The following is a 17,987-nucleotide window of genomic DNA, read 5'->3' as shown; positions in this document are numbered from 1 at the left end:
CTTTAAATGAGTCTCCAAACTTTTCTTGGAACTTGTTGCAAACTCACATTTAGCACACATAAAATTTGTTACACCGTGTTTATTTTTCTCGTGTTCTATCACAAGAAATTCGGTTTGAAACGTAGAACTACAAAAATCACAAGCAAATGGTTTCTGTCCGGTCAATGAGTGGGTGTTTTGAATGTGTTCTCGTAAAACAGACTTGTTCATGAAATGCTTGCCACAGTGCTCGCAGTAGTATGGTTTGCCTCCACTGTGAATAGTCGCGTCGCTGCGGAGGCGCTCGAGCACCACGGAGCAAGCCATCGCGAGCTGTTCCCTGGCGCGGGCGGCGTTGCCGTCCGAACACACTGGAACACACATTTACAAAACAATTTAAACAGGTTGTAAGTTATAACGCGTATAATTAATTTAACAAACATCTCGGCATTGTGTAGGATTTTCATCGAAATATTTTCATTTTAACCGAGCTATGACAAACACAACCATCAAGATCATCACCTTTCGCTTGCCATTATCCCATTCGCTTGGGGTCGGCGCAGCATGTCTTTTTAACCGACTTCCAAATCCCAAAGGAGGAGGTTATCAATTCGGTTGTATGTTTTTTTTTATTATTTTTTTTTTATTTTTTTATTTTTTATGTTTGTTACTCCATATCTCCGTCATTACTGGACCGATTTTGAAAATTCTTTTTTTGATTGTATGTATATGCATACAGATTGGTCCCGTTTTTGTCAAAATCCAGTTCTGATGATGGGATCCATGAGGAATCGACGGAACTCCTCAAATCTTAAAGGCATACATATAGTGATTTTTGTGTTTTTATCAACAACTCAAGCATATACATTCAAAAACGTGACATTTGATGAAGTGGAACTGCTGATGATGATCAGAACGGAACTCTTCAACGACGCATAGTTCACCTTTGGCGATTTGTCCTCTTCGTTATGTTTGTTAAGCAAGTTAAGTTTTTAAGCCACATTTTTGTCAAGCTTGAGTTCTGATGATGGGATCCATGAGAAATCGAGAGAACTCCTCAAATTTTAAAGGCATGCGTATAGAGATTTTTGTATTTTCATCAGAAAATCAAGCATTTTCATTAAAAACTGTCGCATTTGATGAAGTGGAACTGCTGATGATGATCAGAACGGAACTCTTCAACGACGAATAGTACACGTTTGGCGATTTGTCCTCTTCGTTATGTTTTTTAAGCAAGTTAAGTTTTTAAGCCACATTTTTGTCAAGCTCGAGTTCTGATGATGGGATCCATGAGGAATTGAGGGAACTCCTCAGATCTAAAAGGCATGCGTATAGAGATTTTTGTATTTTCATCAGAAAATCAAGCATTTTCATTAAAAACTGTCGCATTTGATGAAGTGGAACTGCTGATGATGATCAGAACAGAACTCTTCAACGACGTATAGTTCACGTTTTGCGATTTTTCCTCTTCGTTATGTTTGTTAAGCAAGTTAAGTTTATAAGTCACATTTTTGTCAAGCTCGAGTTCTGATGATGGGACCCATAAGGAATCGAGGGAACTCTTCAAATATTAAAGGCATACGTATAGATTTTTTTGTATTTTCATCATAAAATCAAGCATTTAAATTAAAAACTGTCGCATTTGATGAAGCGGAACTGCTGATGATGACCAGAACAGAACTCTTTAACGACGTATAGTGACATGTTTGGTGATTACGAATTTCGATTTTGACTTGCCGTTAAGGCTCACTTGCACTATCCCACTAACCCGGGGTTAAGCGGTTAAACCGTTAACTCAGTGTTAAATTGTACTGGTAACCATGATAACTTCAGGTTTAACCGGTTAACCCCGGGTTAGTGAATGGTGTAAGTGGCCCTAAGTGGGTTAGGTTAGAACTGCGAGCCTTTGCAGAAATGAAATGCTACTCGAAAAGTGGGTTTGATTAGGTTCGAATTGCGATCCTCACAGAACCGAACTACTATCAGAGAAGTGGGTTAGGTTAGGCTAGAACTACGACCCTTACAGTAGCGAAATGCTAGTAGAAAAGTGGATGGTTTTACCTCCTTTTCTACATAGTGTACCATCTACAATAATTCACCGGCCACGATAGAAGTCGGTTTTTTTTTTAGGGTTCCGTACCCAAAGGGTAAAACGGGACCCTATTACTAAAACTTCGCTGTCCGTCCGTCCGTCCGTCCGTCCGTCCGTCTGTCACCAGGCTGTATCTCACGAACCGTGATAGCTAGACAGTTGAAATTTTCACAGATGATGTATTTCTGTTGCCGTTATAACAACAAATACTAAAAACAGAATAAAATAAGGTTTTAAATGGGGCTCCCATACAACAAACGTGATTTTTGACCAAAGTTAAGCAACGTCGGGAGTGGTTATAGTACTTGGATGGGTGACCGTTTTTTTTTTTTTTTGCATTATGGTACGGAACCCTTCGTGCGCGAGTCCGACTCGCACTTGCCCGGTTTTCTTAAAAATTATTCTTCCAGACTTCTCTGTCATCCGTCATCTGTGCAGTTGCGTTCGCATCATATCATCGCTCACACAATCCATCCACCTTTTCCTCGGTTTTCCATTTGTCTTACTTCCATCCACATTCATTCGTAATACCTTTCTCGTCACATGACTTTCATCACTCTGCATCACAGGCCAGTACCACGCTAGGCGATTCGCCCTTACTTTTGCTACTGTGAGGCTTCCTCTTATAAACTCATCCCTTATTCTATCCATTCTCGTCACGCCCCACATCCATCTTAACATTCTTGTGGAGTGTAGACTGTAACTTTAGTGATGAGGGGTTCGTTGGGTGAAGCGTAGAACTCGGCAAACTGGAACGCGCCGGCCGCTGGGATGTCTCGAAGTCCGCTATACCTCCATTTACCGGTATATGTGTTGTGTGAAATAAAAACACATATAATTGAGTTTATTTACTGGAGAGTGTTCAGGCAAGTGATTGAGTTAAGCTCTCTGAAGTCTCTGAATAAGCTACAAACGGCTCGGGTTTATATAGGTAAATTGCCGGCCGTATGTACCTTTGAACTAGTGAGTATTACATGCAGAGTCAGTTTTATTTATTTCTGCCAATCTCATGAATTATTAACACGTATGAAAGGAGCATGGATCCTAGACTTATAACTAGATACAAAACATTCCACGCAATTCATTAACATAATATACGCACACAAAGTAAAAACATGATATACACAAAAGTAAAAATAGCAAACTTATACGTAAAGACTAAACTAAACATGCATGATTCAAAGCTATTTACGACAATTCTCATCTCCGCTACATGCAATCTAAAAATATCTTCGCTATATAATCACGAGTATGGGTGGTGCATACCATAATGAATATGAGTCGTACGTACGTACTTACGTAAGTATAATGTAGTGTGGCTCGTATCGTAATATATGCAGTAGTATCGTAGTGTTGGGTCTACCAAATAGTTACCACTAAGTTGTTACCAGTGGTAATAACTGACAATTTTATTCCCACCTTTTACCGTTAGTAACTACTTTACAAAAAACTCAGTAGTTACCATCAAAATTTTGTATGATTCCAATAAGCTATAGTTACTTTATTTCATTCTATTATAATATGACGCAGAACTAAATATTCATAATTTAGTAAGGCTAAATAAGTACAGACCAGGTTTATATGGTTGTTACTAAACCAGCTTATAAAGCGCTTCGGATGGGCTGACTGCTCGCACCAGCCAGCACATCACGCTCGCATTTCAATTAGGTACGCCCAGCTTTACAAAATCCACGAACCAACCAACTCGGTTTGGTGGTACCTACTGGGATTTTTTACAGTAGTCACCACTGGTAAGAACTAAGTGGTAACTAGTGGGAATGACTCGTGGTGTCGCAGTACTCACCCGACACGCAGTCCTCGTCACGCGCCGCGTCCGACACCTCCGACTTGACTGCCCGCTCCTCCACTACAACAACAATTCTACTTCAGGCCAGTCAGTAGTATTAAAAAGTAGTATTAAAAACTCGCATTGTCGAACTTGGATTAACGCGATAGAGTTTGGTATAAGTATTTAGACAAAAGTATGCTTGAAACAATGTATTTTTATGCAGCACACAGTGAAGGAAACATCGTGAGGAAACCGGACTACTCCCAGTAAGGTCTAGTCTCTCCTATGAGTTGGAAGGTTAAATGTAGCTAGTGCCTTAGGCAATTATTGGGATTAGTTGCCAAGCGGACGCCACATCGAGTGTGGCGACATGGGTAGGCACTTAAGTTGGAGTACTGACCGCATAATGGATCCTAAAATTCTTAAATATAACTATGTCTGATCACAATCAACTTAATGCCCGGAGTGCAATATCTACAAAAATGTACACAGTATGTCATTAAATAAGTATATCTTATTTTGATTACTTTTATTTCGAAGATCCTATTCTTGAATCTTAAATGTTATAATTAGGCGTCACAAACCCGGTTTCGAAACCGAAATCGAAAAAACCGGAATAACCGGGTTTACAGCCAATTGCAAAAACAGGGTTTTCAATTTGATAAAACCGGCTTTTTCGAGTTTTTCGATTTTACAGTTTTATATACATTTTTTAATTATTTTGAAGCGCAATTTGAAAAAAATCAATACATTATACGCACTAATAATTGCATAAAAGTATAAATGAACAGCTTTTTAGTCGTTTTAGCGTTATATCTGTTCGCCCAGTTTTGCAGATAGGCTGCTTAGGTGCTCCTTGAAGTTAAGGCTTCAATCCAGGATGCGTCGGAGATATTTAGGAAGGAAGTTGTGTCGGACAAGATTGCCCCTGAATTTTACTCTTAGCTCCTTGTTGGCTAGTTTGTTGCACAGGGGAAAACAGGACACCTCGGTCTTGAAAGTGCTGGGGCACAAACGCCACCGAGAGAAATAGTCATCTAATAGATACAGGTCCTTTTCCAGGGTATTTTGTCCCATTTCCAAGCTGTCGTTTTGTGTCACAAGATACGACTCAGCCATCGGTATTTTCAGACCTATGACAACTAATACTAGGCGGTGTTGAGAGTGTGGAAAATCCGATAGCCCGTACAGCTCGGCGGCTACTGGGGTACCGTCTATTGCTCGTGTTGTAAAGACTAGGTCCGGGTTGTAGTCACTTCTCCATCGAGCCGATTTGAGCGTTCCTTGACCTTTGTTAGAAACGATTAAAACAGTGTTGTTCCTATCTGCCCAGTCCATGATCGACTCCTCGTTGGCGTCAGATTTCCCATATGCTAGTATGATAGCTATTTAAGTCTCAAATGTAAATAGATGGATGTTGCATGTAAAGAAGGGGTGGAGTAAGCCAGCAGCTACGTGGAGGCTTATATGTATATGGCACATTCGCGTTTCACCGATTTGAATAATCGTTGTGGCGATGTTGTTGCCATCGATGTTATTCAATTGAAATCACAATGGCCTGGGCAGTAAGAAAAGACCGGCCGTATGTCGAAGTTCTATATTGTTAATAATTATGGTATAATGCCGCTACCAAATCATATCCCGATATTTTACCTCGTTTAGCGAGTTGGGCATCATCAGCGGTGTTTGTTTCCAGAAGGAGGACTATGTCAACACCAATATGTAATATTGTGTCAACACCGTTGTCATTAAATATTTTGCTTAGGCATTACGTTTTAGAATTGTTGACTTAAAACTTTATTGATGGAATTTGATGGTCTTGGTAAAGATAAAGTAAATAGAAATGTCGTGGAAGACATAATATTAAAGCATTGATCCTAAAGATACATGCTTATTTTACAAATTATACGTAAAATCGAAATCACCGCAAAAACCGGAAACCTGGTTTTGCAGTTTCACAAAAACCGAAAAACCGGTTTTCTAAAATACGCACGGTTTTGTGACCCCTAGTTATAATCTTTAGTCCCGGTCCCGGCATATTCGTAGTTTGGTTCGCCGATGAGAAAAGCCTTGCCAATACTACAGGTTGTGTTTGCCATTCAAGTTGGTACTTACGCAACGTCTCATCACTTGTGTCATCTGCATTCGTCGATTCTGGCTTAACTAGGAGCTCTTCACCTGAAACAAACATACTGTTCGTGGGTTTGTGTCGACGACTCAGGGATCTCGCAGCCTCGCTGCGGGTCGTGCCTGGTGCAACAGATCTGGTTCAGTGTGGCCACGCTGCCATGAAATAAGAAAATTTAAACTTCATCATATCATGAAGTTTAAATTTTCTTATTTCAAGGACAATAGAAAATAATCCTTCAGATAGATGACATTATGAATCATATAAATGTGCAACGTAGTACATTTTTCTAATATTTTGAATAAAAAAAAAATTATGTTAATTATTTTTAATAAAACACCCCTCAATCAATAGTTTTAAAGTTGTCCAAAAAGAACTGCATTTTGTGCTTATTTAAATTGGGATTGTCAAGTAATAAACATGTCTAAATAGACGTAGACGTATATACTCCATAGACGCGACCGCTACAGGCGCAATTGAAGTCTGATTTGAACTAATTTCCACTTGAACTAGTGACTTGTACATGAAGCAGGTATTCACCCGACAGCGGGTCACCCTCGTCGCTCGCCCCGTCTCCGGCCGCCGTGTTTAACCGGAGCATGTCATCTAGAGCAACCAACACTATATTAAACCTCATGTTCCTCACAGTACCCGGGACTGAATGCCGAATGAATGAATGTCGTGCCCTGTCGTGATTGTTTTACCGGATGGTCTTATCGGAAGATCAGCGCTGGAAGTCGCCAGCAACATGCTGAGGTGAGACCATTTCGTGGCACTCTCTCTTTTTTGTTTTCTCTGTTCAGTATTAGTACATTATTGTCGAGGCTCGGAAGTAGCTACTTGCAGGCTGAGGATTCGTTTTAAACGGACGACCTTGGGAGTCCGTTTAATTGAATCCGAAGCCAGCAAGTAGCCTTCCAGCCGAGTCATATATAGTGCTTTTCTCAAAAATGGTGCAAGACATATAAATATTATAGAAATATTTTACAAAAGCAACGTTCTTACGTATATATTTTCACAGAAAAAAGCCCTTGCCGCCTTTTTATTTTTTTAATAAAAAGTGTATTTTTCTGCCGAAAATGCGCCAACCTATTTGAGACACCTAAATATTAGTCGCGGTACTAATCATCTGTTTGGCTGTTTAATGGGCCTGTGCCTTCATTTGATATGGCCATTTCAACTTTTAAAAAGTTTGGAACTCGACAAATAATGGGAATTTGTATGCAACATTGCAGTCCCAAAATCGAGACTGCAATGTTTTTAACTTTTTAATTTTTGACTGACCATAAACTACGCGCTTCGCGACCTATTTTTTTTTGAGAAAAAGTTTTTATTTTGTGTTTGTGCTCACGAATAAAGTTATTTCTATTTCTATTCTATTTCTGAATGCAATTTCTTCTTTACAATGGTACCGCTATAGGATTATTTTTAATAACACTTGTTACCTTGAAGTAATTTATTTAACTTTCACTTTTTTTCTGTTCTACACTACTGATGATATTAAATATTTTACAAACCTCTTAATACCCATAGATTCAATATTCACATTTATGCAATGTTTTAACTTTAGCCTGTTGCTCACACATCACACATCATCATATCTTCTAAACCTGTCGTTAAAACTAATGACTCACGGAATCTCTCATCAAGTATTTCATCTTCTTCCAGCATCTCCGGTTTGACCGGGGGCTCTTCACCTGAAGCAAACATATAAGTTTATAAGCAACAGGCTAGTTCAGCCACAAGGTATTCAAACCTAGTAACCACTACTGCAAATCTAATTCTCATTAGAAACAAAGTAGTGAGGGTTTGGAACAAACAGCCAGAAGATGTGGTCTCGGAACACAATGTCAACACCTTAGACAAGCACATACATGTGTCTTCTAATACTTGGCAATGACATTATCTGAAGATTGCTACACAGACATCAGTTGTTATAACTGCTTGTCAGCTTAATACATAATAATACTAATGTTCATTGAAGAGCAATAGACTCACCTGATACCGGCTCACTGGTCTCATCTTCCTCCTGCATTTCTGGAGTATCTGGCTCGACGGTAGATTCTTCTTCTAGAGCAAACAAACAGCATATAGAAGTCCAATAACACTATTGGATTAGGGCAGTCTATCCTTAGCAGGATGGTGATTGTAACATAGTTTTACAGTAGAGTTCTGTAAAGAGCTCCAACGGAATTACTACAATTCACTACTCGTTTCATGGGCAGTGTTTCTCTACCTTTGATACTCTCTAACTGCAGCCACGCCTGCAGCTCGGCCTGGCTGCGCTGCACTTGCAGCTTGAAGTCACTCGCGTCTCGCAGGCGGCCCACGCACGCCGAGCAGATGCCGCACGAGCCCGAGCCGCCCACCACCAGCTGCAAGTTAAATTATTCAAACAAAAACATTTAAGTTGTCACAATTTATGGTTTGTGTACTTGGATGAAATAATGTAATTGACATGTAAAACTATGTTTTATAAAGGAATAAATGAATGAATGAATGATGCATTACAATAACTAGATTGTCATACTTTTACTTACATGTATATCGAAGCTCTCTTTGATCATGTCGGCATATATCTCCGTTTTGCCGAGATGTGTGTACGGCGTCGTCAGGTCCTTGTCCGGAGCACACCGCAGGCAGCAACGACACGCGTGCGTCACGTCCATCACGATTCATGGCAACTGTGCGGTGCGCAGAAATACTACAACGGATTCAAAAGAATACCACAACAGGACGAACTGCTCTTTATATTGTTAGAGAATAGGCAGCCTTTTGAGCCTTTGCTAGAGTCAGTTAGGATTAGAGAATAAGTGTCAACAAAATTAAATTAAATAATATACATTATTACATTTATTAGCAAGAAAATATGAAACCATAAACTAAAAAACGACGCACTCCGCATACAAAGTGGCATGACACTGACATTTAACATTGGTTTGACAGATAGCAAAGCTAAGGATACGTTCAGAAATAGTAGTAAGTCTAAAGCTATAACAAACGGGCAACTTTAGTCCGGTCCGAGGCCCTGTTCGATCGTATAGAAGGTGGTCCGCCGTAATACACTACCGCACCGCACCAAGGTCACAGTTAAGTGAGAGCGAGAAAGAGATATCCCACCAAAAACATAAATGTAAAAAAGGAGAGCCAAGTTCAATACAAAAATTATGCTTGGCTGTGGGGCTCGCCGCAAAAAGAATGCAGATCTAAATGAGTGCCACTGCCAAGTTCTATGCAAAATCCAAATATGTATTTATAGGAACAAAATAACATTATAAACAAGTATTAAACTCTATTTCTTTGCTTTATTGGATACCTATAACAATTGCTGTTATTTAAAAAAATGTGAGATCTTAAAGTAGGTTAGATTTGACTTGGCCAGTTTTCATTATATCAATCATTTTATATATATTGTAATTCTGATAAAACCTGGCCAAGCCAAATCTAACCTACTTTAAGATCTCACATTTTTTTAAATAACAGCAATTGTTATAGGTATCCAATAAAGCAAAGAAATAGAGTTTAATACTTGTTTATAATGTTATTTTGTTCCTATAAATACATATTTGGATTTTGCATAGAACTTGGCAGTGGCACTCATTTAGATCTGCATTCTTTTTGCGGCGAGCCCCACAGCCAAGCATAATTTTTGTATTGAACTTGGCTCTCCTTTTTTACATTTATGTTTTTGGTGGGATATCAATACTTTTTGTAAAGAAAACTAGGCAGGTATTGAGATTTAATGTTTTTTCTTGTGTTTCCGCTGTATGGTTTTTACTTCTGTTCTTTGTATAATTATGTGGTACCGCGCGCCGCCGACGACACACCGTTGGCCGGTTGTTTAGAGCGTATTAAAAGTTTTTTGTATGGGGACACCACTTATTTTTTGACTAAACTTTATTTTAATATAGCAAATATAATAATACATATATTGGGGTAGTTTCAAATATCTGCTTGTAACGGTTCCAACGCTACAATAAAAAAATATTTTTGTATGGGGACCCCCCCTATTTTTTAACTTTTTTTTATTTTTAGATTTTTTCCTACGCTTACACACAATAACCGAGCTGGATTCCAAATTTCATCCTTCTAGGTCATCTGGAAGTAGGTTAGGTTTAGGTACTTATATCAGTCCCAATAAAAAATGTTTTTTTTGTATGGGGACCCCCCCTATTTTTAAACTTTATTTTATTTTTAGATTTTTTCCTACGGTTACACACAATAACCGAGCTGGATTCCAAATTTCATCCTTCTAGGTCATCTGGAAGTAGGTTAGGTTTAGGTACTTATATGTCAGTCCCAATAAAAAGTGTTTTTTTGTATGGGGACCCCCCCTATTTTTTAACTTTATTTTATTTTTAGATTTTTTCCTACGGTTACACACAATAACCAAGCTGGATTCCAAATTTCATCCTTCTAGGTCATCTGGAAGTAGGTTAGGTTTAGGTACTATAAGTCATAAGTCAGTCTTAAAATTTACGACTTTTTGACCTTCATACCTTTATAACCGTTTGAGCTAGCTTCATGAAATTTGGGCTTCTAGATATCCTTATGGATATAATTAAACACACGTAGTTTTATGTGTTTACGTCAAAGATGTTTTGAGTTATAGAAGGGTCAAAAGTGGCACCAAGTGGTTCGTGTAATATTACACTCGGCGCTGGCTAGCCAGTTCCTTTGCTTGAGCTTGGCTTGACACGCTGTCGCGTGTCTAGATCTCGATATGCGGCACACCGAGGTTGCGATACGGTGCGGTAGTGTGGTATAGCTCTATGAATTTCGGATCTCTCGGACTCTCGGACTGAATGTCAATTGTCAAATTTTAGAGGTTATGTTATACTGTGTTAATTTAATTTTGCTGTAAATTAGTTGTACCAGCGCGAGTTGTCTACGATACGTATTTTGTAGTTTTCGCCCCGTAAATAGATATGCTCCAGCTTTCGTTGACTGTTCGAAGCTGTAACGAGAAAGGTATTTTCATTACTTTCGTATGTTATAGTTACTATATTGTAGCTACTGTCACATGTAGGTAGTTATACTTGTTAACACAATTGCGTCTAACGCTATCCAACTTATATTTCTGTTACTATCTTATTTACCTCACACCAAACTACTCTGTGTATACATAGGAGATGTAGTGACAGTTATTTAGTTAAGGTGTTTTTTTTCTTAATGAAATGTACCTTATTCTGTTGGAAATTAAATAACACAATGCTTCTTGATCTACTGTGATTGCTGTGAGGCTCCACACATGATTTTGCATTGCAGGTTCTCACTGGTACTAGCTTGTGAGCACACAACAACAAGTCACTAGAGGCAGTGTGTGTGAAGATGGAGCCCGGAGAGGTGTGTGTGAAGACGGAGCCCGGAGAGTTGTGTGTGAAGGAGGAGTGTGAGGACAGCGCCGGGCACGGAGTGAGCGCGGCGGCTGCGCAGGCCGGACTGTATGTTGATCATGTGGTCAAGGACGAGCTCGTGCTGGGCCCCGAGGAGTGGCATCGCCCTCAAGTGCTCTCTTTACAAAGTCGTTTATTATGTAAGAATAATGATATGTTTGCATGTGCAGCCCTTGAACCTGAGCAGGGCTTTTACTATTCACATAATATAATATAATAAATACTGATATTTACCATTGTACATTATCATCAAAATTTGCAAACCTTCTTTGACCGACTACTGGTGTCTGATTGAACTGATTCAAATACAATGCAACATTAAATATATAAATAAATATTATTTTACAAATTGACTAAGTCCCACGGTAAGCTCAAGAAGGCTAAATGTTATTTAAATTATTTTATTTACTCACATATAAGTTCTTTTGATTCAATTTGAGAACTGTTTAAATACATCCACAGTTAATATAATGTTAAGATAGTCTATGTATTCACGACAGCTGCAAGCACATACATTCGTCTTCCATATTGTAATTTTTTACTAGTTTAGTTAGGCATCAAAGGCACGGGCCCGTCCATTCAGCTACGATTGAAAATTGTGTAAAAATTTAAAACGGCTATTAAATAAATCAAATAATTTTAAACATAATCAAAACGATGTAAAGGTAATGTGTACTACATAGTAATTCAGATTCAGATTGTTTAATATGGTAAAAACATAAAAATAAAATCACATACATACCTAAAACTAATTAAACCTAAAACTGTACATACTCGTATACACAAGTCAATTAATTAAAAAATAAAAAGCGATTACACGATAATAATAATGATTAAATAAATTAAAAATTAATTAATACCCATAAAATTCATTAATACTAGAAAAGGCCTTCTCAATCAAGTAATTTTTTTGTTTCCTACTACCCTCAATGAGTTGGATGATTTCGCTAATCGCGCAAATTCCGCTTTAACATATTACTACATATACAGGGTGATCAATCTAAATGGGTCAGTATGGAGAAGTCAGAAACTATAAGAGATAGCGAAATCTGTTCTTAGGAACCATGGCTCCGATTTTAGATTTAATAATAATGGCATTCATTTTTTTTTATCTATCGTACATAACCGGGATTCGAACATGGTCAATATTCTTGTTGTTTGTTTGTATGGAAACTTTTAAACGATGCGTGATAGGTGGGGGGTGCTCGACCAAATATCATAGAGGGCACCGAGACAAAACAAAGTACATTAAAAAAAATCAAAATGGCCGACTTTTTTTAATTTTTTCAAGTTGGTCCGAGCGCGCTGAGAATTGGCATGCGGCGAGCCTGAAGGCCCAAGATTACAATGTCAAAAAAATATTTTTGGAAAAATCCAAAATGGCGGCGGACACGGGCAAATTTCCGACCCCGGTGGAGAGCCGAAGGCCCGAAGCCTCCACCCCGACGCCCAAAAAGCGACTCCCAATAGGAAACGTGTTGGGTCGTGTCGGTCGCCCTTCGGGCTCGCTTAACCTACTTGAAAATTTTACTTTGCCCGTGTCCGCCGCCATTTTGAATTTTTCCAAAAATATTTTTTTGACATTGTAATCTTGGGCCCCCAGGCTCGCCGCATGCCGAATCTCAGCGCGCTCGGACCAACTTGAAAAAATTCAAAAAAAAGTCGGCCATTTTGATTTTTTTTAATGTACTTTGTTTTGTCTCGGGGCCCTCTATGATATTTGGCCGAGCACCCCCCACCTATCACGCATCGTTTAAAAGTTGCCATACAAAGAAACAACAAGAATATTGACCGTGTTCGAATCCCGGTTATGTATGATAGATTTAAAAAAAAATAATGCCATTATTATTAAATATAAAATCGAAGCCATGGTTCCTAAGAACAGATTTTGCTATCTCTCATAGTTTCTGACTTCTCCATACTGACCCATTTGGATTGATCACCCTGTATATATTTATGTGTGTTCCTGTGTGGCACTCAAGAGATCACACGTGTGAGTCGATTTTGTTAACTCTTACTTCAGCGGATTGTCCGAACGTTTTGTGTTTTGTGATATTACATATCTAAAGCAGTAAACAACAGAGAGAAATGGAAGGGTAATGAGGAGGCTTCCACCCAGCAGGGATCAGTGAAATCAAAAGTGCAACCAATCTAACATGAAATAGGATTAAGTAACAATTTGAATACACTTCTGAATTGTATATATTAATATGTTTAGCACTGAGTAAATAAAGCTAAAAAAAAAACAACGGGTTGCACTCCGGGCGTGCCGGCAGAAGTGAAAACTCAATGAACGTCTGCAGCACCACGACTGTGAGGTTAACGCCATCTAGCGTTATTTCGTCGCATTACTTGAAAACCCTAAGCACATCACTTTGTAAGTACCAATTTGAGGGAAACTCAATAAAGTCGTTGGTATTAAAATCAATAAAGAAAAACTCATTGTAACAGTATCCGTCGCACGTGACGTCACGTCTTACGATCACGTGACACCTGTTACGAGTTGAACATTTTTCCCCATCACAAAAAGTGCACAGCGCCGTTAAAGAAGTTTTCACAATAAATAATAAAGCAGTAAAGTAAGAAATGTCTTGGCCTCGGCCGACAATTACACGTGAAGCCTCAGCTTTCTTATTTACTGCCTGAGTTGTACATGTATCCTATGTATGTTTCTCTCCGACGAAGCCGGAAAGCGGCAACTTCGTTTAGCGCAGCGAGTCCTGAGCTGGGCTTTTCCGGCCGGAGGTCAGAAAAATAATTATAATTTGTGTTTCAGTGTGTTCGGACGGCAGCGCCGCCCGCGCCAGGGAACAGCTCGCGATGGCTTGTTCCGTGGTGCTCGAGCGCCTCCGCGACGACGCGAATGTTCACAAATGTAGCTACTGTGATCGCAAATTCAGTTGCAAATCATCCTTAAAAGCACACAAGAGGATACACACCGGAGAGAAGCCGTACACTTGTAGTCATTGCGACTACAAGTTCAGTCAAAGTTCAGACTTACGAAGACATGAAAGGACACATACTGGCGAGAAGCCTTTTCAGTGTAGCCACTGTGATTACAAATGCAGTCGGAAGTCACACTTACAACAACACCTGAAGATACATACTGGAGCGAAGCCATTTCAGTGTAGCCACTGTGATTACAAATGCAACCAAAAGTCACACTTACAAAGACACCTGAGTATACATACTAGGGCGAAGCCATTTCAGTGTAGACACTGTGATTACAAATGCAGTCGGAAGTCATACTTACAAAGACACCTGTTGATACATACTGGTGCGAAGCTATTTCAGTGTAGCCACTGTGATCACAAATTCAGTCGGAAGTCATACTTACAAAGACACCTGTCGATACATACTGGGGCGAAGCCATTTAAGTGTAGCCACTGTGATTACAAATTCAGTCGGAAGTCATACTTACAAAGACATCTGTTGATACATACTGGGGCGAAGATATTTCAGTGTGGCCACTGTGATCACAAATTCAGTCGGAAGTCATACTTAAAAAGACACCTGTTGATACATATTGGGGCGAAGCCATTTCAGTGTAGCCACTGTGATTACAAATGCAGTCAGAAGTCAAACTTACAACAACACCTGATGATACATACTGGCGAGAAGCCATTTCAATGTAGCCACTGTGATTACAAATGCAATACTAAATCAAGTATAAAAAAACACCAGGGGATACACACTGGAGAAAAGCCTTTCATATGTAGTCATTGTGATTACAAATTTAGCAATAAATCCAACCTGCGACGTCACCAGAAGACGCATGGGACGAAGCTTAAAAAGCAATAATAGCGACTGCAAGTGCAGCCTGAACTTATAAAGGGATCGTTCGCGGCGGAGGGTATGTCGCCTTTTGTCCTAAAACGGGAAATTTAACCTGACATTGACACATCGCAATAAGCAGGGGGCTCCTGTGCTGCTCCTACAGTACAAACATAATGTACTCGTACAAATGTAATCACTTAATATTAAAATACAGTGGTGAAGTATATTATATTAGTGTCGATCCGCTAGTTAGTGCAGTGAGTGAGCGCTGAGGGCGAAGTGATCAGGGCTGTAATTGCGAAAATCGAAGTTGGCAAATTGCGGGCATCTTTCTCTGTCCCTCTAATTGCGCCTTAATTGAAGGAAAAGAGAAAGATACCCGCAATCTGCGGAGTTTGATGTTCGCGGTATGCCCTCATGTGGCTTCCAAGCCGGAGGTCGTGGGCTCAAACTCCAGACACGAAGTACCACCGACTTTCTTGAGACTTACGGCCATGGTGCTCACAAATATCTGAACACGCCTCTGTTGTCAAGGTGTTAGAGCGCGTGTTCAGATATTTTTGAGCACCTCGACAGCTCCGATATAGTTTGCTTTCCTTTGTAGTTTGCTTGCTGGAGGAAAATATATCAAATGAACCTGCATATTAAAGTTATTGAATGGGTTGTCATGAGAACAATAGTCCTAAGTCCTAACCCTCTTAGTTATGCAGTGAGATCTACATCTCCTCCGCTCTTGCTTTATTGGAGTGACAGAGATGGAGATAATCTACACAATTCTCGAAGGTCGCGGTGCCAACTGCGGCTTGAGGCCGCTGCGTGTTAGAATATGTAGTTTGTATTTCACTATTAATGATTAGAACTAATTGAAAATTGATTCATGTGTAGCCTTTAATAAAAGGTATATATTTATTTTCCTTACCATTCCTACACACTCGCTGTCGCATAGCGCCCTCTCTCTCGACCGTCCCGGGCTGTCACGTCGGCGACATGTCGTCGTCGAGCGGCGCCACAGAGTAGACACCAGTACTGCGCCGCGCTCACACTACTTATATACTCATGGAGGGGGCTCCACACAGCAGCAACGCAGAAGGAGCGGGGATATAACTGGTATAACGCCTTTATGTATGCAAATGGTAAGGTATACCTTTGTGGTATCGCCTGTGTGCTTTATCTCATTCCCCTGTGCGAGATACGGGATAAGAAATATTACCTTATTAACTTATTAGGTTGCCTTATTAAAAAGTTGGAACATTCCGAAGTTGCCAGCCTTTTGGAGCACGGCAACGCGTCGTGTACGTTGGAGCACAAGTGTCAGTGTCTCCCATCATTCATGACTTCATCGACATACAAAGTTAATCATTTCATAACTCGTTGATGTACCTAATGCGAGTGTATATACTCGGCGTGTAGGTTTCACTCAGGGTGTCTGAGTCAAATTAATTGGTTGTTCCATACTTACGCTATCGAATGCCCAATTTAGCTAGAACCCTAAGAGGCGTAACAATCACGGAGCGTGAGTGTACTTACTGGTTCTTGCATACTCGTCGAGGCCCGGAGACGTCCCGCGACTAGGGCTTGCGATCCCGCAGAATATCTTCCACGTGGTCGCTTATAATCCTGCCGAGTCGTGGTTCCGGCAAAGGAATTCATTTATCAGTTGAAATTGTATTTATCTTCCGGAGACTCAGAAGCATATGTTTATGTTTGAATTTGGAAATTTTAGTTACTGTACAACGGTTAAAAATATATTGTGGAATATGTACAGCCAGCTGCAAAATTACATGGATACATTAAGAATGGAAATAATTTATAAATGGCCATGCACTTTTACAGCTGGAAATACAAAAAAAGTACACAGAGTCTCAGGAGGTTGAAATTGGAACAGGAGTCGTGCTGCCGGCCGGGGCTGCTGAGGAACTTGTTACCATCCACCACAGCGGTACAGCTCGGGGTGGGAAATTAAATACAATAAAAACAACATACTACATTAGTTTCATATTATATTACAAATCACGTTCAACTCATTATTACTGCATACAGTCCAGTGTCGTGTGTTGGAGCCCCTCGGCTAGCGAGCAGCCTCTCGCCGCGACACACGGCACTCGCTCGTCCTGCGCGACACACGCCGGCACGACACCGGGAACACATCGTGCACGCGCGTGCAAGGGAACCACGACACACACATCACACAGCCCACACCCGACACATGCTCCACCGGTAACTAGCGGATCACATTTTTCACCACTTGTCAAATCACACACTAGGGATTTTAAACGAAATGTCTATGTTGTTCTTAGGTGGATTTGTAACGACTTCTTATGTCGACTTGTGTACTTGCAGTGGGTATATTTATGGCGCTTCTGATCAGGACTACATTTGTACCGCTTCTCTCCTGAATGTATCTTTTGGTGATTGCGCAAGTCTACAGTCTCACGACACATGGAACCGCAAATGCCACATTGTTATGTCTTCGCCTTAGTATGCATCGTCTGGTGTCTTTTTAAATGAGATTTAAATCTGCATCTGTAGTCGCAATCACTACATTTAAATTGCTTCGTCCCAGTATGTTTCAGTAGGTGTTTTTGTAAGTATGATTTCTGACTGCATTTGTAATCACAGTGGCTACACTGAAATGGCTTCTCACCAGTATGTGTCCTTTCATGACTTCGTAAGGCTGAACTATTACTGCACTTGTAGTCGCAATGACTACATGTATACGGCTTCTCTCCAGTGTGTAGCCTCCGGTGTCTTTTTAAGTTTGATTTCAGAGTGCATTTATAATCACAGTGGCCACACTGAAATGGCTTCGCCCCAGTATGCATCATC

General features: G+C 40.0%; 1 protein-coding gene across 1 annotated transcript; it reads left to right on the top strand.

The window, feature by feature from the left end:
• Positions 1–10,815: 10,815 nt before the first annotated feature.
• Positions 10,816–16,122, top strand: LOC134673836 (gastrula zinc finger protein XlCGF57.1-like). The gene is made up of 3 exons (XM_063531865.1): positions 10,816–10,959; positions 11,257–11,512; positions 14,161–16,122. Exons 2-3 carry the CDS (start codon positions 11,320–11,322, stop codon positions 15,183–15,185), a joined length of 1,218 nt encoding a protein of 405 aa, XP_063387935.1. The 5' UTR covers positions 10,816–10,959; positions 11,257–11,319; the 3' UTR covers positions 15,186–16,122.
• The last annotated feature ends 1,865 nt before the right edge of the window (positions 16,123–17,987 follow it).

This window comes from Cydia fagiglandana, chromosome 19, assembly GCF_963556715.1.
Source record: "Cydia fagiglandana chromosome 19, ilCydFagi1.1, whole genome shotgun sequence".
Classification (NCBI taxonomy): domain Eukaryota; kingdom Metazoa; phylum Arthropoda; class Insecta; order Lepidoptera; family Tortricidae; genus Cydia; species Cydia fagiglandana.
The sequence above is the reverse complement of the archived record's forward strand: the minus strand, read 5'-3'. Positions and strand labels throughout refer to the sequence as shown.

Bases quoted from the DNA above. Each gene is read 5' to 3' on its own strand.
- LOC134673836 (XM_063531865.1), top strand. From the start codon at position 11,320: ATGGAGCCCGGAGAGGTGTGTGTGAAGACGGAGCCCGGAGAGTTGTGT. The intron at 11,513-14,160 runs GTCGTTTATTAT...TTTGTGTTTCAG, and splicing joins TCAAGTGCTCTCTTTACAAA to TGTGTTCGGACGGCAGCGCC.